The sequence below is a fragment of the Oncorhynchus tshawytscha genome, linkage group LG23 (assembly GCF_018296145.1).
Source record: "Oncorhynchus tshawytscha isolate Ot180627B linkage group LG23, Otsh_v2.0, whole genome shotgun sequence".
NCBI classification, from domain to species: domain Eukaryota; kingdom Metazoa; phylum Chordata; class Actinopteri; order Salmoniformes; family Salmonidae; genus Oncorhynchus; species Oncorhynchus tshawytscha.
Genome location: NC_056451.1, coordinates 22,872,040 through 22,897,930, shown reverse-complemented (window position 1 = coordinate 22,897,930; position 25,891 = coordinate 22,872,040). Strand labels below are relative to the sequence as shown.

The following is a 25,891-nucleotide window of genomic DNA, read 5'->3' as shown; positions in this document are numbered from 1 at the left end:
CTGAAACTTTTGACCGGTAGTGTGTAATGATTAAAGACAAGACAAAATGTCAAACAAACATAAATACATTCATTAAACTTTACATGCAACTTTTATCTGAACTTGTGAAAATCATGTAGCCTATCCTTTGTGTGATGATTTACATAGGCTAATTTGTGTAGTGATTTTAGGTGTAGCCTACTACAGTCTTGTTCAATTCTATGGGTCTAGGCTAAAAGTGAAGAATAGGCTTATAATGTGAGTGAAAACCCCACCCATCGAAAATGTTTGATCAAATAGGTAACAAATTAATTTCACTGTGATTGATGTATGTCTCTTGAATGTGTCGCAATCTGAGAGCGAGAACGCGCAATCTGCCTCTGTTACAAGTGAGTGGGAAAGGAGTAGGGGCGCGTATCCAAAGCGCGCTCACACCTGAATTATTGGGGCCACAGGCATCGGCAAAAGACGAGAACGCGCGCCCTGTGTCTTCTCTGCTTCCCTCTCCGATACTGTCGTTTCCTGCATTCTAGTTGATTGGCAAGTGGGGCCGGGACGACCACTGAGTAGCGAAATACTGGTATAAGATGGAGGTTTGCGAGAGACTTTTGTGCCTGGCCGTGGTGTCCAGCGTTCTCTGCGTTGGCTCGGTTCTGGGGAAATACGTGAGAGGTATCGTCAATACCAAGGAGGTAAGGTGTTTGATACCTAATGTATCACTTGTGACAATGACACCATTATAAGTCTCGGCAGCGCCTTCTCATGTAGCCTAAAGCCTTTCCGTGTTTATATTCTATTGCGAGTGTGACGCGCTCCAAAATTGCCTGATCATATTTATTCCAAACCAAGCAATTCCTCCAAGATGTTACAGGCTGTCCATACTGCCTTGTATTTGTGCGCATCTCTATGTGTGTCAGAGAAAGCGTATTTATATTTCTATCTTCATCGTTCTGGCTCTGTGGCTCTCACCGAACGGTAGAAGCAAGCTGTGCATGTTTACGAGAATGTGACTTGCAAATCCATCTAGCATTTATTTTTCTTTGTGATAGCGCCAAGTGTTGGCGATATCCTACACTGTAACCAAAATAACTCGCATCCATCATTCGCATATAATAACGGTAACCCCGCCGTTACAGGTGTACGCCAGTTGTCGCTCACGTCGCATATTGTTTATTATTTGTCCTCCTCATCCCACATCAGCTGTGCTCCAACACTTAAAACTAGCCTATCAATATAAAACACAGTCTTCTGATATCAATCTATTATATCAACGATACTATTATCTGATTTAATCTGTTTCTGCGTTTAGATGCTGTGTTCATATTGTTCCCATGTGCACCAGACAGATGTGCGCCAGCCGCGACTATCCCGTGCACTGAGCTCTCTCATAACTCTTCTCATCTCAGCTCTTTTAGTGTCCCACTTCTGCATAACAGTTTGATGATCAGGTGTGATATTTAACCCATGACATTCATGACTCATAAAGTAGGCTAACACCTGTCCTACACAATATAATGAATTCCCTCTTCCCCATTCCCTCTTCAGAAGGACCACAATGGAAATAAGCTTTGTGTTATCCTTGATGATTTTCTTATTGTATGTGGAGGCATCACAGGCTGGAGTGCCCTTATGTACGTATATATAAAAAATGGTCTAATAAAATCAATCAATATCATATGTAGAAACACTTAGGCTACTTATCAGATCATGTGGCTTCCAATCAAGAGCTATTGAAAATTGACAAACTATAATATAGTTAACTAGCTAAATACACTAGTGTTTGTATGATATCAGAAATGCTTTTATGAATAACATAAACCATATTAGATCCCCAGCTCATGCCAGACGTACTCTATACTCTCTTATCTTACATGGTGTGTGTTAGTCTGAACCAGGGCTGTGTCTTCCCTCAAACACCATGTCACTGCTCTGAATGGACTGAAACAACACTCATCTGGACATGTTGATATAGTGTGTGTGTGTGTGTTGTCGTGGGACTGTTCAACACATCAGTCTTGTCTGCAGACTCCCACCCAAGGTCACACACACACAGCCTCACTCCTCCACCTCAAAGTCACAGTAGAGTACAACATATCAAATCAGCAGGCAAGGTATGTTCAGGTTCAGTGATGGTGGGGAGGATTATGTGTATGATCAGGTTCAGTGATGGTGGGGAGGATTATAGGTATGTTCAGGTTCAGTGATGGTGAGAAGGATTATAGGTGTGATCAGGATCAGTGATGGTGGGGAGGATTATAGGTTAGGTTTTTGTGAGTTTATTTATGTTTGTGTGTGATTTCATGTGGCTGTGAGTATGTTTAGGCAAGTGAGTGTGTTTGAGTTGCACCGTTGTGTAACCTTACCAATGAATCATTGAGAGGTCCAGGGGTGACTGGACTATAGCTGATTGGTAATTAATTGTTAATGAGGCTTAGCAAGCAAACTGGGTTCTGGAGAGAGGGGGAGAGACAGAGAGGGAAAGAGGAAGGGAGGGACAGCGTGAGCGGGTAGAGACGGAGAGGACGGGACAGGGAAAGAGGAAGGGAGAGCGAGAGATTGAGGAAAGAAGGGACAGACAGAGGGCCAAGAGAGGGAGTAGTAGTGACCGCTGTAGTGACTGGATACTGCATCGAGGCCTAGCACTTGATTAATGGGCTGTCTAACCACACACACCCTCTTTCACTCACTCACTCACTCACTCACTCACTCACTCACTCACTCACTCACTCACTCACTCACATACACACACTGGCTCAATGTCTCTGCATCAGAATGCAGTGGCTGTGGGGTAATGAGAGGACTAAGGAAGATTAAGGTTGACACCCCATCCACTGCTCCTGTTTCCCTACTACTCTCCACTGAGACCGACTGGGCCTAGGGCAGGACTACAGGTGCCCTCTGGGCTAGGCTTACACTGAGCTGCATGGACTGGGTCTAGCTTGGACTGGCCTGCTCAGAAACACTGCTGTTAGACTAGGTTCTATTTCCTTACTGTTCCTTAAGTGCATGCCCCGCCCACCTGAGGATCTTTTTTCAGCCATATATTTCCTGTTTGAGGAGTGCAAAATCCACTTGTCACTAAAATCTTGCTGCAGTGATTGCTTTAATTTGGCTCCTGCGACTCGCTCGTTAACTTGACTCATTAACGTTATGACCGAGGAAATGACGCCTCTAGCACTGAGATGCATTGCCTTAGACCACTGCTCCACTCGGGAGCCGAAGTGACAATAGTGGTAGGTGGATCGTTTGTCCAGATCTGTAATAGGCTATAGCAGTGGTCACCAAACTTTTGAGTCGAGATCACTGAGTCAAAATGCAAGCCGAGAACTACAGTTCAATTTGTTTTTTTTACGCTACTTAAAAAATGTAAGCCTATGCAACATTACCCTATTAAAACAATAGTGTAATAATGATATTTGAGCAGTAGCCTTCTCGGGACGTTTTTGAAAATGATATTTTAACATTTGAGGAAGGCTGGCTATATGATTACATCGGTTATACAATCAGTTGTTGTATTACTTGTGAGGCACAGCTGAGTGAGAATATGTAACCGGCTCTGTACCGGTACTTTTCTGCGTTGGGTTCTGGTGAGGTGTAGGTGGAAGACAAGGCTCTGGACACAATTCTGCCAGTTGTCTCTCTTTTAATGACTGCATGGAATGGATACAAATACAAGGCAAAAGTTACTGCTGCCGTCTGGACTCACATACAAGTATATTTGCCTCATCACGCGCTGAGCAAACTCAGGAGTAAAAGCATCAACAAAAAAATACGTTGTACAAAATGTACATGTTCATATTTTCAAAAGACTCATTCGTTTTATAAATGTTGTACACCAATAATCTGCTAATAAGTGCTCAATACTTCTTAGCGTGTACCATTATACCTGAGGCATACTAATGAAGTAACAACGCCATTTTTTAAATGACTGGACAGGTAACAAAAATAAACAACAGCTAACTAGGCACATTAATCATGAAATACAAAATCGACACATTTCTCAACATACCTGCATGGAATGGGTACAATTACAAGCAAAAGTTAATGCTTCGGTCTGGACTCACAAGTATATTTGCCTGATAAAAGACAGACTGTCCGTAAGTAAAATCATCAGAAAACTCATGCTGTCGGTACCTGAAAAAGACCCTCTCCCACAACAGAGCTAGCAGTTGCTGGGCTAGCCTTGTGAAGTTGCACTCAAACATTATTCCCATTCACATTAATATATATATTCCTATAAACAGTAATGCAACACTAAATCAGTGACGATATAACTTTTGCTTGTCTTTTCTTGTGCATTCAAAAGACCGGAGCATACATAACCCTCCTCATCACGCTCTGAGCAAATTGAGGAGTAAAAAACATGGCTCCCGTTGATGACATCACAGGATTAACACAATTTAGAAAATACATACAGGTAAACCTAAAACATTTTTCCTCACCTCAAGTTCTACTGTCAGTGTCGGTGCGCACTCCCTTAATATCATAGGCCTGCAGTATAATATGCTAAGAGCCACATCAAACTTTCCCACAAGTTTCTAAACTTTATGAGGGTAACATCAAAAGTAAGTACATTTTTATAGGGGAAATACGAGAAGGATATTATATTGTGGCAAACAAAAAAAGGGCTCAGAATTTAATAAAACACGTACGAACTGGTTTGAACCTTCATGGATTTTAAAACATTTTATTGGCCAAAAGCCGGCAATTACCAGCTAACCGAAACATATATTCCGGGCAGGCCCAGTGATTCATGAAATCTTAACGCTTTCTCTGCCTCCTCTCCAAACCGAGCGGCTATTCCTCGCTCACCTAGAACCTAACGCTTCAATACAGACGTTGAATTGACGTGGGTACTGTGTGTGTGTATATAATATATATATATATATATGTATATGTGTGTGTGTGTGTTTTACTGCCAAATAAAATCAATCAATCCAATCAAGAGACATCTGTTGCAAAACACAAAAAGTTTGATTGTCAAGCCAAACCTTCGATACTGGGTAAACCTACAAGGTAAGGAGGAATGCATTTTCTGTTTGTCGAGATTGACAATCTACAGTTGAAGTCAGAAGTTTACATACACTTAGGTTGGAGTCGTTAAAACTCATTTTTCAACCACTCCACAAATTCTTGTTAACAAACTATAGTTTTGGCAAGTCGGTTAGGACATCTACTTTGTGCATGACACAAGTCATTTTTCCAACAATTGTTTACAGACAGATTATTTCACTTATAATTCACTGTATCACAATTCCAGTGGGTCAGAAGTTTACATACACTAAGTTGACTGTGCCTTTAAACAGCTTGGAAAATTCCAGAAAATGATGTCATGGCTTTAGAAGCTTCTGTTAGGCTAATTGACATTATTTTAGTTAATTGGAGGCATACCTGTGGATATACTTCAAGGCCTACCTTCAAACTCAGTGCCTCTTTACTTGACATCATGGGAACATCAAAAGAAATCAGCCAAGACCTCCACAAGTCTGGTTCATCTTTGGGAGCAATTTCCAAACGCCTGAAGGTACCATGTTCATCTGTACAAACAATAGTATGCAAGTATAAACACCATGGGACCACGTAGCCGTCATACCGCTCAGGAAGGAGACGCCTTCTGTCTCCTAGATGAACATGCTTTGGTGCGAAAAGTGCAAATCAGTCCCAGAATAACAGCAAAGGACCTTGTGAAGATGCTGGAGGAAACAGGTCCAAAAATATCTATATCCACAGTAAAACAAGTCTTATATTGACATAACCTAAAAGGCCGTGCAGCAAGGAAGAAGCCACTGCTCCAAAACCACCATAATAAGTCAGACTATGGTTTAGAACTGCACATGGGGACAAAGATCTACTTTTTAGAGAAATGTTCTCTGGTCTGATGAAACAAAAATAGAACTGTTTGGCCATAATGACCATCGTTATGTTTGGAGGAAAAAGGGGGAGGCTTGCAAGCCGAAGAACACCATCCCAATCGTGAAGCACGGGGGTGGCAGCATCATGTCGTGGGGGTGCTTTGCTGCAGGAGAGACTGGTGCACTTCAAAAAATAGATGGCATCATGAGGGAGGACAATTATGTGGATATATTGAAGCAACATCTCAAGACATCAGTCAGGAAGTTAAAGCTTGGTTCCAGATGGGTCTTCCAAATGGACAATGACCCCAAGCATACTTCCAAAGTTGTCCTTAAGCTATTTTGCCACAACAAAGTCAAGGTATTGGAGTGGCCATCACAAAGCCCTGACCTCAACCCTAGTGAAAAATTTGTGGGCAGAACTGAAAAATCAGCCAAAATCAGTGTGCTAGCAAGGAGGCCTACAAACCTGACTCAGTTACAATAGCTTTGTCAGGAGGAATGGGCCAAAATTCATCCAACTTGTTGTGAGAAGCTTGTGGAAGGCTACCCAAAACATTTGACCCAAGTTAAACAATTTTAAAGGCAATGCTACCAAATACTAATTAAGTGTATGTACACTTCTGACCCACTGGGCATATGATTAAATAAATAAAAGCTGAAATAAATCATTCTCTCTACTATTATTATGACATTTCACATTCTTAAAATAAAGTGGTGATCATAAGACAGGGAATTTTTACTAGGATTAAATGTCAGGAATTGTGAAAAACAGAGTTTAAATGTATTTGGCTAAGGTGTATGTAAACTTCTGACTTCAACTGTATGTATTGTGGTATTGAAAACGCAAACCATGATATTGAAGTGCCCAACGTCAGTATACTTTATTTATTGGTTGTGTGGTGCATTGGCACAGAAACCTGTTGGTGGAAAATTAATTGCATATATTTTATAGTATTATAAATATGGCATTAAAATGTTGAAAATCTGATTTTCCCCATAGCTGATCATTGTCTGCAGCCAGCTCTGATCGTAGTGTAATGAAACAGCCAGGGAGAGTGAGATCGTCTGTGGTGGTCAGCGAACCCTCAACCTTCTGGCCTGTAGCCCTGCCTGGCTTCGACTGTGCCACAAAGAATGGTGAAGTGGCAAAGTCTTTATCCACGTTTATAAACACAGGGTCGTTACAGTTATTGTTATTTGTGGGCATAAACATTATTTAGAGTAATTTTTTTTTGGGGGGGGGGGTGCAGTTTATTTTACAGTACAAGGAAGGGGCATGAAAATATTTGTAACATTGGGGAGGGGCGTACATTTATTTTTACACCATGTGTTGGACTTTTGAATCTGAGGGTATCCTGTATTAGCATTGTTTTTTAGTTAAGCAATGTGACAACAACAGTAATTAATGAGGCTGTCTAGACAGCACAGGTGACTGCAGGTAGGGTAGACAGCACAGTTGACTGCAGGTAGGGTAGACAGCACAGGTGACTGCAGGTAGGGTAGACAGCACAGGTGACTGCAGGTAGGGTAGACAGCACAGGTGACTGCAGGTATGGTAGACAGCACAGGTGACTGCAGGTAGGGTAGACAGCACAGGTGACTGCAGGTATGGTAGACAGCACAGGTGACTGCAGGTAGGGTAGACAGCACAGGTGACTGCAGGTAGGGTAGACAGAGCAGGTGACTACAGGTAGGGTAGACAGAGCAGGTGACTGCAGGTAGGGTAGACAGAGCAGGTGACTGCAGGTAGGGTAGAAAGCACAGGTGACTGCAGGTAGGGTAGACAGAGCAGGTGACTGCAGGTAGGGTAGACAGCAAGTGACTGCAGGTAGGGTAGACAGAGCAGGTGACTGCAGGTAGGGTAGACAGAGCAGGTGACTGCAGGTAGGGTAGACAGAGCAGGTGACTGCAGGTAGGGTAGACAGTGCAGGTGACTGCAGGTAGGGTAGACAGCACAGGTGACTGCAGGTAGGGTAGACAGCACAGGTGACTGCAGGTAGGGTAGACAGAGCAGGTGACTGCAGGTAGGGTAGACAGAGCAGGTGACTGCAGGTAGGGTAGACAGAGCAGGTGACTGCAGGTAGGGTAGACAGCAAGTGACTGCAGGTAGGGTAGACAGAGCAGGTGACTGCAGGTAGGGTAGACAGAGCAGGTGACTGCAGGTAGGGTAGACAGAGCAGGTGACTGCAGGTAGGGTAGACAGCGCAGGTGACTGCAGGTAGGGTAGACAGCACAGGTGACTGCAGGTAGGGTAGACAGCACAGGTGACTGCAGGTAGGGTAGACAGAGCAAGTTTTTGGTGGTTGCAGCCCTGTTACTCTCCTTATGTTAATTTATTGATAGATGCAAATATACATGGTGTATTTATGCAAATATGTCACATATAATTGTCTTCATTTGAACACAAAATATATATAAAAATATCTGATACAGTAAGAAAATGTCTATATAGCTGAATTCCCACCAAAATGCCAGAACTCCATTCATGATGTGCTAAAATTCAATATCTGATGGATTATAAAGATTTAAAACGTTTGGAGTATCTTCATCCATTGTTCAACTGTTGCATTTAAGGGGAATATAATTTTTTGGGACCTTTTAACAATTTTGATGACCATTTCTACCTTATTGGGTAAGAACAGGGTAAGACAGAACTCAGAAATACTGTTGTTAGACTCTATTTCCTTACTGGGTATGACCAGGGTAAGACAGGACTGCATGGCTGGAAGTGATCAGCAACTGAAAACATCAGGCCCCAAACAGCCCAGCCAGATCGAAGAAGAGGTCATAGATACAGAAAGACGGCTAGAGCGAGAGAGATGGTCAGAAAGACGTTAAGGAATTGGTCTAAAATTATATTAATTTGTCCGTGCAACACAGAAACACAGATTCATTTACGGGATTGTGTGTGTGTGTGTGTGTGTGTGTGTGTGTGTGTGTGTGTGTGTGTGTGTGTGTGTGAAAGAGAGGAGGAAGTAGAAAGGAGTGTGTGTATTTCTGAGTGAGTGCGGTTACTTTCATGGTTTCTATGGCAGCTGCAAACTCAGGCAGCATGTGGCAGTTGCTATGACAATAATGGGGGAATGGAGGTTTGGTGTGTTTGTGTCTGAGCCTAACAAGGGGGTCTTTCACAGTCCTTGGGCAGTCATATGATATACCCCAGGTCTCCAGCCCCACCACCTCTCCTCCTTTGTGACTGCTCTGTAGTCATGGATACACCTTTAGCCTAGGACAATACAATCTAGGACAATAAAATACATTGAAGTGCAGTATGTAGTACTGTATGCTTCAGCAGGTCTGGAAGTTAGACCTCTTCATATACAGTACCAGTCAAAAGTTTGGACACATCTACTCATTCAAGGGGTTTCTTTATTTTTTACGATTTTCTACATTGCAGAATAGTAGTGAAGACATCAAAACTATGAAATAACACAAAATATATTTTATGTTTGAGATTCTTCAAAGTAGCCACTCTTTGCCTTGAGGACAGCTTTTTCACACTCTTGGCATTCTCTCAACCAGTTTCATGAGGTAGTCACATGGAATGCATTTCAATTAACAGGTGTGCCTTGTTAAAAGTTCATTGGTGGAATTTCTTTCATTCTTAATGCTTTTGAGCCAATCAGTTGTGTTGTGACAAGGTAGGGGTGGTATACAGAAGATAGCCAAGTCAATATTATGGCAAGAACAGCTCAAATAAGCAAAGAGGGCTATCAAAACAGTCCATCATTACTTTTAAGACATGGTCAGTCAATTTCAAGAAATTTTAAGGTTTCTTCAAGTGTATTCACAAAAACCATCAAGCGCTATGATGAAACTGTCTCTCATGAGGACCTCCACAGGAAAGGAAGTCCCAGAGTTACCTTTGCTGCGGAGGATAAGTTCATTAGAGTTAACTGCACCTCAGATTGCAACCCAAATAAATGCTTCAGAGTTCAAGTAACAGACACATCTGAACATCGACTGTTCAGAGGAAAGTACGTGAATCAGGCCTTCATGGTCGAATTGCTGCAAAGAAACCACTACTAAAGGACACTAATAATAATAAGAGACTTACTTGGGCTAAGAGAAACACGAGAAATGGACTTTGGACTGGTGGAAATCTGTTCTTTGGTCTGATGAGTCTAAATTTGAGATGTTTGGTTCCAACCACTGTGACTTTGTGAGACGCAAAGTAGGTGAACGGATAATCTCTGCATGTGTGGTTCCCACCGTGAAGCATGGAGGAGGAGGTGTGATGGTGTGGGGGTGCTTTGTTGGTGACACTGTCAGTGATTTATTTATAATTCAAGGCACACTTAACCATCATGACTACCATAGCATTCTGCAGCGATACGCCATCCCATCTGGTTTGCCCTTAGTGGGACTATTATTTGTTTTTCAACAGGACAATGACAAGGGCTAATTGACTAAGAAGGAGAGTGATGGAGTGGCGCATCAGATGACCTGGCCTCCATAATCACCCGACCTCAACCCAATTGAGATGGTTTGGGATGAGTAACAAGTGCTCAGCATACAGTGGGGCAAAAAAGTATTTAGTCAGCCACCAATTGTGCAAGTTCTGCCACTTAAAAAGATGAGAGAGGCCTGTAATTTTCATCATAGGTACACTTCAACTATGACAGACAAAATGAGAAAATACAATCCAGAAAATCACATTGTAGGATTTTTAATTTATTTATTTGCAAATTATGGTGGAATATAAGTATTTGGTCAATAACAAAAGTTTATCTCAATACGTTGTTATATACCCTTTGTTGGCAATGACAGAGTTCAAACTGTAGAACCCAGTTCTTACTGTACATTTGAATATAAAGATGGATTTGATCAAACAAAACTATGCTACATTTTATCTCTGGGACCCTCCGGATGAATAATCAGAGCAAGATTACTGAATGTAAGTACATTATTTACCTTCAGAGGTGAATGTATTAAACCAGTTGTCGTGATACGTTTTTGTTGTTGTTGTGCACTGTCCTCAAACAATAGCATTGTATATTTTCACTGTAATAGCTACTGTAGATTGGACAGTACAGTTAGATTAACACAAATTTAAGCTTTCTGCTCGCTCATATAAGACATGTCTATGTCCTGGAAAGTTTGCTGTTACTTACAACTGTTTTGCTAATAACATTAGCTCACATTAGCTCAACCGTCCCGGTATAGGGACACCGATCCCTTATTAATGATCAATTCTATGCAGCCTGTGTCTGTGTCTGTCAGCCTACATCTGCAGCACAGCCCATTGACTGATACCCTGCTGCAGTGCCTTTATGGAAGGACAGTGAAGAACTGTATGCCATCAGCACAATGTCTTGGTATGATGCTGGTTGAATATTACAGCCAGGTTCTCCTGCTCTCTTCCCCATCTCACCTTCATCTCCCTCTCTTCTCTCCCCATTCTCTACCCTATGCCCCTCTCCCTCATCCTCCTCGCCCGGCTCTGGTTCCCCACTCTAAACAGGACTGGTTGTTCCTTACTCGCTTCTGTTTTCTCACTGATTTTGGACGTCTGGACTTCCGGTTCCGCTACCAAAAGGTCAGGTTATAGTACAACTGACCCCCTATCTATCATTCTCTTTTCTTATTCCGTTCCATCAGTATTGTTGGCTCTCCCCTCTTAGTGAGTTGCTTTCCTGTCTGTCTGTCTGTCCCCCCCCCCCCCCTCTCTCTCTCTCATATTGTCCCACTGTACCCTATTCTTTTCTTATTTTCTGTCTGACAAACTTTGTTTTACAAATCATCCTTCATCATCATTCCTCTATGTCCATCTCTCACTTGTCTTTCTCCTCACTGATTCATTTTCTCTCCCTCTCTCTCCTCTAAATTGATTTCATCACTCTTTCTGTCTTTGGTAATTGTACCTACCTTTGTTCCTGTTATATTATCCATACATTTACCCTCTCCTGTCCTCTACCCTATCTTCTCCTCTTTTTTTGTCCTCCTTTCTGTGTTCCTCTGGTTGCTGTTAGTGGCCTGCAGACTTTGAGGCAGTCTTGTATTAATCTTAGGCCCCCTTTCCCCTTCCTTCCCTCATCCATTCTCTCTCTCCTCTTTAGTCGCGATGCTGTCAGAATATATTGCTCTACTTTGATGACAGCTCTCAGTGGCCAGCTGTGTACAAGAAGCCAGACAAGGTGAGAAACCACTACTCTGTGTCATGCTTGGCGTGTGTGTGTGTCTTTCTGTGTGTATATATATATGTGTGTGTCAGGATGGTGTATTGGAGGTGAAGTCAAGTGCAGGAGAGTAGATTATAATGAAAAGGAGCACTGATATTCTAGTTCCAAAAAAACGAGAGCACTATATGAATAAAACGCACTCAAAAAACGGAACGTAAAAGTAGAGCGCGTAAACTAACACCACCTAACATGAAAACAATTACACACAAAACATGATGGGAAACAGAGGGTTAAATACAAGTAGATTGATTGGGGAAATGAAAACCAGGTGTGTATGGAAACAAGACAAATGGAAATCTGAAAAATGGAGCGGCGATGGCTAGACGGTGACGTCGACCGCCGAACGAACAAGAAGAGGAGCTGACCTCGGTAGAAGACGTGACAGTACCCCCCACCCCCACTTGAGGCGCAGCTCCAGCGGTGCGCCGACACCGCCTCGAGGATTCCTACTGGAATCCCGCAAGACCCACGGGAGTCCTTTTCTTCTTGCGACGTTCTATCTAATACCAACTGGGACTATGGGTGCACTCAAAATGGCTGCCAGTCCACTGATTATGCCATAATTGACTTGAATGGCGATTCCCTTTCTATTCATTATATTTCTATGGTTAGTTTGTCCAGTACATGTGTGTATGACACAGTTTCTTTATTATTCTTGACCGTATTTCTTGACCGCAGGACTGCTACCAGAAGGAGGCGGTGTTGAGACCAGAGAATAACCAGGTTATCAACCTGACCACGCGCTACACCTGGTCTGGCTGTGTGGTAAGAACATGGACAACCTCCACAGCTCTCTGTCTTCAGAAAGTATTCATACCCATTGACTTATTCCACATTTTGTTGTGTTACAGCCTGAATTCAAAATGAAATAGATTAAATATAAAAATACACACATACCACATAATGACAAAGTGAAAACATGTTTTTAGAAATGTTTTGTCAATTTATTGAAAATGAAATATCACACCCCTTTGCTATGACACTCCAAACTGAGTTCAGGCGCATTCCGTTTCCTCTGATCATACTTGAGATGTTGATACAACTTGATTGGAGTCCACCTGTGGCCAATAAAATAGTTTGGACATGATTTAGAAATGCACATTTCTGTATAAGATCCCACAGGTGACAGTGCATGACAGAGCAAAAACTATACCATGAAGTCCAGGGAACTGTCCGTAGAGCTCCAAGAGAGAATAGTGATGAGGCATATATCTGGGCAAGGGTATAAAACCATTTCTAGTGTTGAAAGGTTCCAAGAGCACACTGGTCTCCAATCATTGGGAAATGGGGAAAAATATGGATCTACCCAGACTCTGCCTAGAGCAGGCTGTCCAACCAAACTGAGCAATTGGGCAAGAATGACCTTGGTCAGGGAGGAGACCAAAAACCCATTGACCACTCTGACAGAACTACAGAGTTCCTTGGCTGAGATGGGAGAACCTGCCAGAAGGACAACTCTCTACAGCAGGGGTATTCAACTCTTCCCCTACGAGGTCCTGGGCCTGCTGGTTTTCTGTCCTACCTGATAATTAATTTTACCCGCTTGGTGTCCCAGGTCTAAATCAGTCCCTGATTAAAGGAAAATAAGAAACAAAATGCATTGGAACTGGCTTTGAGGTCCAGAGTTGAGTTTGAAGGTTCTACAGCACTTCACCAATCTGGGTTTATGGGGGGTGGCCAGACGGAAGCCACTCCTGAGAAAAAGGCACATGACAGCACAACTCTAGTTTACAAAAAGGCACATGAAAGACTGAGATCATAAGGCAAAAGATTCTATGAGACAAAAAGTCTGAGATAAAATGTAACTATTTTGCCTGAATGCAAAGTGCTATGTCTGGAGAAAACCAGGCACAACTCATCACCCGTCTAACACCTACTGTGAAGCATGGTGATGTCAGACCCATGCCATGGGGATGCTTTTCAGTGGCAGGGACTGGGAGACTGGTAAGACTGGGAGACTGGTAAGAATGGGAGACTGGTAAGAATGGGAGACGTAACCATTTTAAAATTCAGGCTGTAACACAACAAAATGTGGAATAAGTCAAGTGGTATTAACACTTTCTGAAGGCACTGTATATGTGGGCTTGTCTTGTATGTTTGCCTATGGGACTGTGGTTGTTTTTAGTTATTCAGTTATAACTAAAAGAGCTATTTTGAGGTGTGAGGAGTGTGTTTATGTGAGACAGAGGGGTCTGGGTGTAACTCCCTCTTTGGAAATGTGTTAGGATGTGTTGATTCAATGTGTTTTTGAGTGTGTGAGCGTCTTCTCTATTAATATATCAACTCTCTCTTCTGTCTCTGTTTCTGCTGTCTCTGTCTCTAAGGTGGAAGGAGAGGGAGATGAGGAGGTGCTGAGTTGTGTGGGAGGTCGTAGTTTCCGCTCGGTGAGGGAGAGATGGTGGTACATCGCTCTCAGCAAGTGTGGAGTGAGCACTGACCTTTCACTTCTCACTGATGGCTTGTTACTCTGATGACCCCCCCCACACACACACATGTATACACACAACAAATATACACACATACTGAGTGTACAAACCATTAAGAACCCCTGCTCTTTCCATGACAGACTGAACAGGTGAATCCAGATGAAAGCTATGATCCCTTATTGATGTCACTTGTTAAATCCACTTCAGTCAGTATAGATGAAGCAGATGGGACTGGTTAAGGGATTTTTAATCCTTGAGACAATTGAGACATGGATTGTGTGCCATTCAGAAGGCAAACATGGATTGTGCAGGGGTTTTTCACCCTCAACAGTTTCCCGTGTGTATCAAGAATGGTTCACCACCCTAAAGACATCCAGCCAACGTGACACAACTGTGGGAATCATTGGAATCAACATGGGCCTGCATCCCTGTGGAAAGCTTTCGACACCTTGTAGAGCCCATGCCTCAACGAATTGAGAGGGGGGGGCTGAGGGTGCAACTCAATATTAGGAAGGTGTTCCTAATGTTTGGTATACTCAGTGTAGATCTTGTCTGTATGCGTGCTTGCATGCTTCTGTGTGTGCATATGGATGCACAAGTGTGTGTCGCAAGTGTCTGTATCTGTATGTGTGTGTGTGGTGGCAGGGCCAGTGTATCCACACACTGACTGGCAGTGTTGTGATGTTAGTAGAGAGTGAGTGTTTGTGAAGAGGGACAGACAGGATTGAAGTGGATGTTTCCTGGAGAGTGAGGTGTGTTGTCACGGCAGCAAGTGGAGGGCTGTTGACGGACATGATGCCTAATGGTGTAGGACTGAAGCTAAAGCTCTGTCTCCGGCCCACATGGCCCCAGGGACTCTCCCCGTCTCGCCCAGCCTTACCTCGCCAGCACACTGCCAATATAATACACGCCTTCCACCTTCTCTCATTTCTTACTATCTCTGGAGCGTCTGTCACTCTCTCTGTCTTTCTCTTCACCTCTTTCTCTCATTTTTACTCTTTCTTGTTCACCCACTCTTTGAATCTCTCCTTTACTCTGGCCTTCTTTCTCTGTGTCACTTTCTCCTCTCACTGCTCTCTGTCTCGCTCCTTCTCTCCCAGTCCTGTCTGTCTCCTCTCACTGCTCTCTGTCTCTCTCCTTCTCTCCCAGTCCTGTCTGTCTCCTCTCACTGCTCTGTCTCGCTCCTTCTCTCCCAGTCCTGTCTGTCTCCTCTCACTGTTCTCTGTCTCTTTCCTTCTCTCCCAGGCCTGTCTCTTCTCACTGCTCTGTCTCTCTCCCTCCAACCAAGTCCTGTCTGTCTCTTCTCACTGCTCTGTCTCTCTCCCTCCAACCCAGTCCTGTCTGTCTCTTCTCACTGCTCTGTCTCTCTCCCTCCAACCCAGTCCTGTCTGTCTCTTCTCACTGCTCTGTCTCTCTCCTTCTCTCCCAGGCCTGTCTGTCTCCTCTCACTGCTCTCTGTCTCTCTCCCTCCAACCCAGTCCTGTCTGTCTGTCTCTCACTGCTCTCTGTCTCTTTCCCTCCCTCCAACCCAGTCCTGTCTGTCTCCTCTCACTGTTCTCTGTCTCTTTCCTTCTCTCCCAGGCCTGTCTGTCTCTTCTCACTGCTCTGTCTCTCTCCTTCTCTCCCAGGCCTGTCTGTCTCCTCTCTCTGCTCTCTGTCTCTCTCCCTCCAACCCAGTCCTGTCTGTCTCCTCTCACTGCTCTCTGTCTCTCTCCCTCCAACCCAGTCCTGTCTGTCTCCTCTCACTGTTCTCTGTCTCTCTCCCTCCAACCCAGTCCTGTCTGTCTCCTCTCACTGCTCTCTGTCTCTCTCCCTCCAACCCAGTCCTGCCTGTCTCCTCTCACTGTTCTCTGTCTCTTTCCTTCTCTCCCAGTCCTGTCTGTCTCCTCTCACTGTTCTGTCTCTCAAGTTCTCTTTCCCTCTCTCCCAGTCCTGCCTGGCTAGTATTGATTTTGTGACAGTGCACGGTTCATGCTCCTCACTCTTCTGATGGAGGTACTGAGATCGACTCTTGGCTGGCAGATGAAATCAAAGGTTTTTTTCTCTCACTTACAGCACAACAACACAAACTCCAGAGGCTTTGAACTCCTCTCTGTGAAATGAGCTCTTTGTGCGCTCACTGTCGCTCCATCTAACTCCCCGCTCTCTCCCTCTCCCTCTCTCTCTCTCTCTCTCTGTCTCTGTCTCTCAGGGGGAAGGTTTGCAGCTGGAGTATGAGATGAAGCTGACCAATGGCCAGTCTTTCTGGACACAACATTTCTCTGCAGACGAGTTTGGTGAGAACGACACAGATTACAGAATGAACGTTAATGGCTCGTCCAACACTATTTAACACGGCCAATAAAGCATATTAAAATGAACAAATTATTACAACGAAGGAATGGATGAATGAATTAATGATGATGGATTAACATGAGTGGAATGGGTAAAAAGGAAACGCAGTTTAGAAAATGACAATATTAATATCTCTCTTTCTGTCACCCTCTCTGTTCCTCTCCCTCCCTCCCCCTCTCTCATCACCATCTCACACCCTCTATGTGCCTCTCTCTCTTTCACTTTCACTCCCCATTTCTCTATCTCTCGCTTTCGCACACCATTTCTCTACCTCTCTCTACCTCTCCCTAACTGCATGCCTCTATTCTCAGGGATCCTGGAAACTGACATCACGTTCCTGGTTATCTTCTCCCTGGTCTTCATCCTCTCATGTTATTTTGCCTGTAAGTGCCTGAGGAACAAGATCAGATCACGTCTTCCTCACACCAGAAAAGCTCTTAGCAGCCAATCCTAACCTGAGATCTCTGCTCTTAACTCCCATCTTCACACAAATGTCTCATTGGCATTAATGCATCAATGCACCAAACGTCAGAATTACACTAGCCTTAAGTGCTAGTCCTTTCTGGGAGGAGGGAAGGGGTGTGAAAAGCGCCTGCCTTTCTGGAATGAAGACAAAGAGTAGAGGAATAGAGCTTGTCATTATGGAGTCATGGGGGCATGTCTTTCTGGAATGAGGGAAGAGTGGCCCCTCTCTGGTGGAGGAACTTGTCATTAGGGCTGAACATGTAGCCGGGGAAAGTAAAGTGGGGCAGATGAAGGGAAGGCAGATGTGACAGAGTTAAAATATGGATAGTATCTCCTCAGATAATACAGCCCATGTGTCTACAAACACACAGACTCCTGCTGCACATACTAATGCCTAATACACCACTCCCCTCCCTCTCATTCTCCATCCTTCTCTTTACATTACCATCTCTGTTTTTGTGTCTCTGTCACTGCATCTTTCCCTTCTAACCCACTGCTCTCTTTTCCTTTTCATGTCTCGCTCTTTCCTCTTCATCTCTCTCCTCTTCATCTGTCTCTCTCTTTCCTCTTCATATCTCTCTCCTCTTCATCTGTCTCTCTCTTTCCTCTTCTTCTCTCTCCTCTTCATCTGTCTCTCTCTTTCCTCTTCATCTCTCTCCTCTTCATCTGTCTCTCTCTTTCCTCTTCATCTCTCTCCTCTTCATCTGTCTCTCTCTTTCCTCTTCATCTCTCTCCTCTTCATCTGTCTCTCTCTTTCCTCTTCATCTCTCTCCTCTTCACCTGTCTCTCTCTTTCCTCTTCATCTCTCTCCTCTTCATCTGTCTCTCTCTTTCCTCTTCATCTCTCTCCTCTTCATCTGTCTCTCTCTTTCCTCTTCATCTCTCTCCTCTTCATCTGTCTCTCTCTTTCCTCTTCATCTCTCTCCTCTTCATCTGTCTCTCTCTTTCCTCTTCATCTCTCTCCTCTTCATCTGTCTCTCTCTTTCCTCTTCATCTCTCTCCTCTTCATCTGTCTCTCTCTCTTGCTCCTCTTCATATCTCTCTCCTCTTCATCTGTCTCGATCTTGCTCCTCTTCATATCTCTCTCCTCTTCATCTGTCTCGATCTCTCGCTCCTCTTCATCTCTCTCCTCTTCATCTGTCTCTCCTCTTCATATATCTCTTTATTTGTCTCTCTATCTCTCCTAGATAATCTGAAGGGAAGGCAGCTTCTCCATACGACATATAAGATGTTTATGACTGCAGCTGGTGTAGAGGGTGAGTGTGGACCACATCTCTCACTCTCACTCTCACTCTCTCACTCACACACACAGCCGATTGCAGCAGCATCACAACCTGACTCACACACTGCAGTTGTTGGCATCTCAGACATGGTAATGACTCCTTCTGATTATCATAGATATTAACCACTGCTTCAGCACCATACAGATAGCTCTCTGTCTCTGTGTAGGGTAGGACTGCTGCTGCTGTATGCAGCTCTGCAGTGCAGAACAGTGAAATATCCCTTTCTCTGTCTCTCCCTCTCCTCCCTCCTCCTCCCCTCAGTTGTCAGCCTTCTGTTCCACTGTATCTACTGGGGCCTGTATGCCAGAGATGGAGTGGGCAACGGCAGTCTCAAGATAATGGGTGAGTCTGATCATCACAAACACCCTGATAAAGGATGTAATGCAGAAACACCCTGATAAAGGATGTAATGAAGAAACACCCTGATAAAGGATGTAATGCAGAAACACCCTGATAAAGGATGTAATGCAGAAACACCCTGATAAAGGATGTAATGCAGAAACACCCTGATAAAGGATGTAATGCAGAAACACCCTGATAAAGGATGTAATGCAGAAACACCCTGATAAAGGATGTAATGCAGAAACACCCTGATAAAGGATGTAATGAAGAAACACCCTGATAAAGGATGTAATGCAGAAACACCCTGATAAAGAATGTAATGCAGAAACACCCTGATAAAGGATGTAATCCAGAAACACCCTGATAAAGGATGTAATGCAGAAACACCCTGATAAAGGATGTAATGCAGAATCACCCTGATAAAGGATGTAATGCAGAAACACCCTGATAAAGGATGTAATCCAGAAACACCCTGATAAAGGATGTAATGCAGAAACACCCTGATAAAGGATGTAATGCAGAAACACCCTGATAAAGGATATAATGCAGAATCACCCTGATAAAGGATGTAATGCAGAAACACCCTGATAAAGGATGTAAAGCAGAAACTTTCCCACACAACCCATGCAGTGCAAGAGAGTGCACACGAGAGGATGAGTGTGTCCTTATTTGGGTGTGTGTGAGCTTGTGCTGGAGTGAGTGACCTGATTTCAGGTTCTGGTATGATGTTACATATTCAGATAATATAACCTACTTACAGTAACCTTTCTTTCACTCTCTGTGGGGTTCTCATTTTCTTCCCTCCTTCTCGCCATCTCTCTCTCTCTCTCCAGGGAAATTACTGTTCTCTGTCAGTTTCCTGGTGTTCCTGCTGATGCTGATCCTGCTGGGAAAAGGCTTCACTGTCACCAGGTAGGGAGTGTGTGTGTTTTTGTGTATGTCTCTCACACTGTGTCTGGTCTCAGGCTGTCTCACCTATGCTCTCAGGGTCAGAGCTACAGTAGCTGTCCCAGCCTTAATAACACCCTCTACCCTAGGGGACATGTCAGTCTAACTGCTTGTCTGGATTACAGGTTCAGTGCTTCATTACAGTGTGTCTCAGGATTAAATCCTCCAGCCACTCTCTCTGTCTAACTCGTAACCAGTAGCCCAGTCTCTCTCTGTCTTACTCCTTCTAACTCGTAACCAGTAGCCCAGTCTCTCTCTGTCTTACTCCTTCTAACTAGTAACCAGTAGCCCAGTCTCTCTCTGTCTTACTCCTTCTAACTCGTAACCAGTAGCCCAGTCTCTCTCTGTCTTACTCCTTCTAACTCGTAACCAGTAGCCCAGTCTCTCTCTGTCTTACTCCTTCTAACTAGTAACCAGTAGCCCAGTCTCTCTCTGTCTTACTCCTTCTAACTCGTAACCAGTAGCCCAGTCTCTCTCTGTCTTACTCCTTCTAACTAGTAACCAGTAGCCCAGTCTCTCTCTGTCTTACTCCTTCTAACTCGTACCAGTAGCCCAGTCTCTCTCTCTGTCTTACTCCTTCTAACTCGTACCAGGAGCCCAGTCTCTCTCTCTTACTCCTTCTAACTCATACCAGTAGCCCAGTCTCTCTCTGTCTTTCTCCCTTTCTCTCTCACTATCTCATACAGTATAGTAGCTGTGACTTTATTAGAGCAGACTTTGTCATTATTGCTACATCTCTTAAATGTGGTGATGAATAGCCATTTAGATAAGCTGCCTGACTACACTGCACCATAAAGAGGGAATATGTGGCCAACCGTGTGTCTGAGTGCGTGTGTGTGTGTGTGTGTGTGTGCGCATACATGGGTGAGGAAATCCATCTCTGTTTGCAGGACGAGAGTGTGTGTGTGTGTGTGTGTGTATTCATCTGTCTGTGTGAAAGCTAACCCCCCCTGTGTGTATCCGTCTCTATCAGGGCGAGGATCAGCCACAGTGGATCTGTCAAGCTGTCCATCTACATGACAGTCTACACTGTCACCTATATCATCCTCTTCATATACGAGGCAGAGGTACTGCAGCCTACACTACAGAACTGCTGCTGCTACACTCCTACTGTCCGTGCTATACGTGAAGGGCCAGTGTATGATGGTCTAAGTTTCAACCGGGGATTCCTGTGTCCCACAACACTATGTTAGCCTACTGAGTTGAATTCTAGGTAATTTTTCTAGGAGCTAGTCTTCAGGTCTCGGGCACGGTTACCCTGTTTGACCAATGATATCCAGTCTCTGGCCTGTGAAACTGAATACGTAGCCCGCAAGCAGAGGCACTGTCAATGACCCAGTTGTAGAGAAGTGTAAATGACGCAGACACACACACACACAAACAAACATACACACACATACGCACACATTTGTAGACACACTCACCAACAAAAACGAGTAGATTTCACATCCCAACATGTCAGCAAACCACAGGCTGTTACAACACATGCTGGGGAACGTATTGTGATACACCTCTCTGCTATTTGAGGGTAAAGTTAGTAGGTTGATTAGTAGGGTGCGGTCCATTAGAGTGGTTGTATGACGTTGTAAGTGTGTGTGTGTCTCAGTTCTTTGACCCAGGTGAGGTGCTGTATGCATATGACAGCCCGGCGGGCTACGGTCTGATGGGTCTCCAGCTGCTGGCCTACGTGTGGTTCTGCTATGCCGTCCTGATCTCCCTCAAACACTACCCTGAGAAACAACCCTTCTACATCCCCTTCTTCACGGCATACACACTCTGGTGAGAGGACATAGCTCTGTCAGGTTCATCAACTTCATTCCCTAAAAAGCTTTGCACCCAATAAACTCCCCGTCTCCCTTATCTTTCCACTTCTCGCTTGCTCGTCTTAAATCCGTCCTCCTCCGCCTCTCCCTCCTTTTGTCACTACTTCACCATATTCCTTTTTTCTCCTTCCTTCGTTTACATATCTCAATCTCTCCCTTCCCTATCTCTCTCTCCTCTTTCTCTCTTAATCTCTCTCCCTCATTATCTCTCTCTCCTCTCTCTCCCTCATTAACACTCTCCCCTCTCTCCCTCATTAACACTCTCCCCTCTCTCCCTCATTATGTCTCTCTCCTCTCTCTCCCTCATTAACTCTCTCCCCTCTCTCCCTCATTATCTCTCTCTCCTCTCTCTCCCTCATTATCTCTCTCTCCTCTCTCTCCCTCATTAACTCTCTCCCCTCGCTCCCTCATTATCTCTCTCTCCTCTCTCACCCTCATTATCTCTCTCTCCTCTCTCTCCCTCATTATCTCTCTCTCCTCTCTCTCCCTCTGGCAGGTTTTTCGCGGTGCCCGTCATGGCTCTGATAGCTAACTTTGGCATCCCTCGCTGGGCACGGGAGAAGATCGTCAACGGCATCCAACTGGGAATCCACCTCTATGCTCACATCGTATTCCTCGTTAGTACCCTTCATCTCTCTACACACTCACACACAGGCATGCATGTGCGCCCACATACACACACTGCCTCACTGTTGACGTTAATTATCTCGAAGACCTCATCGCCCGCCTCATTAGTAACCCCCTGCCCTCTACACGCAGGCACGCACACACTCACCTCTCTTTTAATATCTGTGAGTCATATCTCTCTGTCCTCATCGGCCTCTGCGTTAGTATCCTCCCAAACCCAGACTTCTATACCATACTGAGCCTCTCTGTCCCAGACTTCTGTACCAGACTGAGCCTCTCGGTCCCAGACTTCTGTACCAGACTGAGCCTCTCGGTCCCAGACTTCTGTACCAGACTGAGCCTCTCAGTCCCAGACTTCTGTACCAGACTGAGCCTCTCGGTCCCAGACTTCTGTACCAGACTGAGCCTCTCGGTCCCAGACTTCTGTACCAGACTGAGCCTCTCAGTCCCAGACTTCTGTACCAGACTGAGCCTCTTGGTCCCAGACTTCTGTCCCAGACTTCTATACCAGACTGAGCCTCTCAGTCCCAGACTTCTGTACCAGACTGAGCCTCTCGGTCCCAGACTTCTGTACCAGACTGAGCCTCTCGGTCCCAGACTTCTGTACCAGACTGAGCCTCTCGGTCCCACCAGACTTCTGTACCAGACTGAGCCTCTCGGTCCCAGACTTCTGTACCAGACTGAGCCTCTCGGTCCCACCAGACTTCTGTACCAGACTGAGCCTCTCGGTCCCACCAGACTTCTGTACCAGACTGAGCCTCTCGGTCCCAGACTTCTGTACCAGACTGAGCCTCTCGGTCCCAGACTTCTGTACCAGACTGAGCCTCTCGGTCCCAGACTTCTGTACCAGACTGAGCCTCTCGGTCCCAGACTTCTGTACCAGACTGAGCCTCTCGGTCCCAGACTTCTGTACCAGACTGAGCCTCTCGGTCCCAGACTTCTGTACCAGACTGAGCCTCTCGGTCCCACCAGACTTCTGTACCAGACTGAGCCTCTCTGTCCCAGACTTCTATACCAGACTGAGCCTCTCTGTCCTTTGTCAGTGACACATTCACACACATACTGTTCTGTTCATATATGTGAAGAAATGTGTATCAGTGTATGGAGAATACAGGGTAATATTTGTACAGGCAACAGGCAATATTCTGAATATGATACATTCCTCCCATCCATCCCCTCTCCCCCCTCCTTGCCTCGCCACAGGCTATCACTCGGCCCTCTGCGGCCAATAAGAACTTCCCGTACCACGTGCGGACCTCTCAGATCGGGATCCTACTGTCTAGTCCGAAGGCGGGTGTGGCGAGTGAGAGTTTCCCCCACCATGCCTATGGGAACAGCTCCTTCCTGGGCGACTCCCAGCCCAACTTCACAGAACTCTTCTCCATCCAGTCGGTGAGTGGATGTATGGTCTGAGGAGGATCTAGTAACTGATACTAAGGTCCGATATAGTCCCTGTAACACTCCAGAGGTGTTAAGAGCACAGAGGAAGTTGTCAGAGAAGGATGTGGTAACTGACATTGTGACAAATACAACCCAGCTTGACCTTTAACATTTCAACCTTTACCTCCCTCTCTCTTAGGGCCCAGTGAAGACGGTGGAGGAGACGGTGGCCCGGAAGGGACAGGAAGTGCAGAGGAACAGTGAGCATAAGATCATCACCACCACGGCCGACCTGTCGTTACCCACCTTCCCCCCACTCCCTCCCCCCATGCCCACCCGCCTCTCCCCCCCTCCCCCTCCACAACTCCCCTCCCACTTCACCGAGTACTTCAGCATGCAGGGGGGAGGGGGCATGGGCACCAAGGCATGAGACAGACAGAGAGAAAGAAAGAGGGACACAGAGAGAAAGATCGAGAGGGAGGTGAAAATCAGGTAGCATAGAAAACAGGTCAAGCTATGTATAGCCACGAGGGAAGGAGGGAGGGATATGAGGAGGAAGAGAAGGGGAAGTCATTATAAGCAGACATGTGGAATGGAAATCCTAAATGGCCCATTTTCACCTCTGAATGGGAAAAAAGCTGAATAAAGAAGAGGATATGGCTGTGAGTTAAAGTGCTGAGCTTGTAAAAGAAAAAAGAAGCAATAAATATTTGAACATGAGCAGGGAGAGAGGCACCGGGAGGGAGAGATGACAGAGTGGATGTAGCCTGACCAATAGAATGATATAGGAGCGCACAGTGGAGACTGAACAAAACTCCTATGAACACTTTTATTCAAGAATTTATAAGGCATCAATGGAGAAGCTGAGGGAAACATGTAAATAGCGGAAGAGAATGAGTTACCATTACTCTAAAATAGTTAGAGTTTATATTACAAAAGGGATGTTTTTCTCCACATTGTCGAATTCCAAGTGATGCTGTGACCATTGCAATTCTCATGCCATTACATTGTACAAGAGTAAAATATTCACTCACATCCTGAAACATACATTTTTTTTTCATGTTTGACAGATGTTAACACAAAATATAGAATTTCTCCATATAGAATATGTTGGGATGATTTATATTCTTATATATGTTGATTGCTCCAGGCTATAGGATTGATATACTGATGTTTAAGTGTACAATGTTCAGTTTACTGTGGACCACTGAGGTACTGCTAAAACAAGCATGTACTCCCTGTCTCTATACTGATTATACTCCATGTGTTCATACAGTGCGTGTGCCTGTTGTACCAAACTACTATACAATAGCTGTGTATATTTCATACCATATAGGCTACCGAGGTGTTAATGTCACTTCTTCTGGATCTCTATTTGAACCTTCTGGAACCTTATGTCATACTGTCCACAGACAACTGTTTTAACTCAGAATACTACTGTTCAGTTTTCACTGGAGTGCAAGATATTAGCTTGCTCTGAATGTAATTCCTTGATGTATGTAGACCTTGGTGAATGTATTAATGCAACAGAGCACAGGGAAAGGGGGGGTTTTAAAGTTAAATTATTATTTTTTACATAGAAATCATACTTATAGCTTGTTTTACTTTCAATTTCAGCCTCCGTCCTTGACACATGATTTAAGGAGGGAAAGTTGTCCAGCGAGGATGTGAACTAACTTCACAATCACCCCCCGACTAGTATGTAATGATGTCATGTCAAACCTGTACATGTCTGTATGGCCGTTTCCCTCAGTGAAGTTGTACATCTGATCTGATACTGCGTGAGGGGCTCATTGTTGTTTATCCATAAGTAGGAACAGTAGTTCTTCCTGACCATGAAAAGTCCTGGGCCCATAAACAACTAAAGCAAACCTCTTAGGGTAACTGTGAAAGTAGTAGCACCAACGTCCTGTTTGTCCTGCATGAAGCACTTTAATGTTCCCCTTCTCTTAGTTTTCTGTTCCGCCATTTATTTCAAAGTGACTTTGAATAGCGCTTTAATCTGGATCATACGTATCCACACACTACATCCAATGATATTCCGGTATCAAATATACAAATGTTACCTGTAGATATGTTCATATTAATCAATGTCATCAAGTGTCATTATCAGACATATAAAAAATGTACATGATCTGAATAATATTAAGTTGATTAATGAAATAGCCTAATGATATCAATGTAAGGGGGGAGGGTGTAATTCAAGACTGTGTCAAGGCCAATTTACCACCTGTTCTAAGAAATTTAA

General features: G+C 44.5%; 1 protein-coding gene across 4 annotated transcripts; it reads left to right on the top strand.

The window, feature by feature from the left end:
• The first annotated feature begins 388 nt into the window (after positions 1–388).
• On the top strand, positions 389–25,339 carry LOC112235290 (transmembrane protein 145). Of its 4 annotated transcripts, XM_042304906.1 has the most exons (16): positions 390–671; positions 11,299–11,373; positions 11,894–11,971; positions 12,695–12,781; positions 14,341–14,442; positions 16,634–16,718; positions 17,088–17,159; positions 18,428–18,496; positions 18,785–18,865; positions 19,699–19,777; positions 20,787–20,880; positions 21,420–21,592; positions 22,133–22,253; positions 23,467–23,655; positions 23,843–23,903; positions 25,261–25,339. In XM_042304906.1, exons 1-16 carry the CDS (start codon positions 567–569, stop codon positions 25,278–25,280), a joined length of 1,491 nt encoding a protein of 496 aa, XP_042160840.1. In that variant the 5' UTR covers positions 390–566; the 3' UTR covers positions 25,281–25,339. The 4 variants fall into 4 exon arrangements, with proteins under 4 accessions (XP_042160837.1, XP_042160840.1, XP_042160838.1 ...); XM_042304903.1 differs by having other exon boundaries at positions 389–671; positions 23,843–25,330; XM_042304904.1 differs by lacking the exon at positions 390–671 and adding an exon at positions 4,415–4,544 and having other exon boundaries at positions 23,843–25,330.
• The last annotated feature ends 552 nt before the right edge of the window (positions 25,340–25,891 follow it).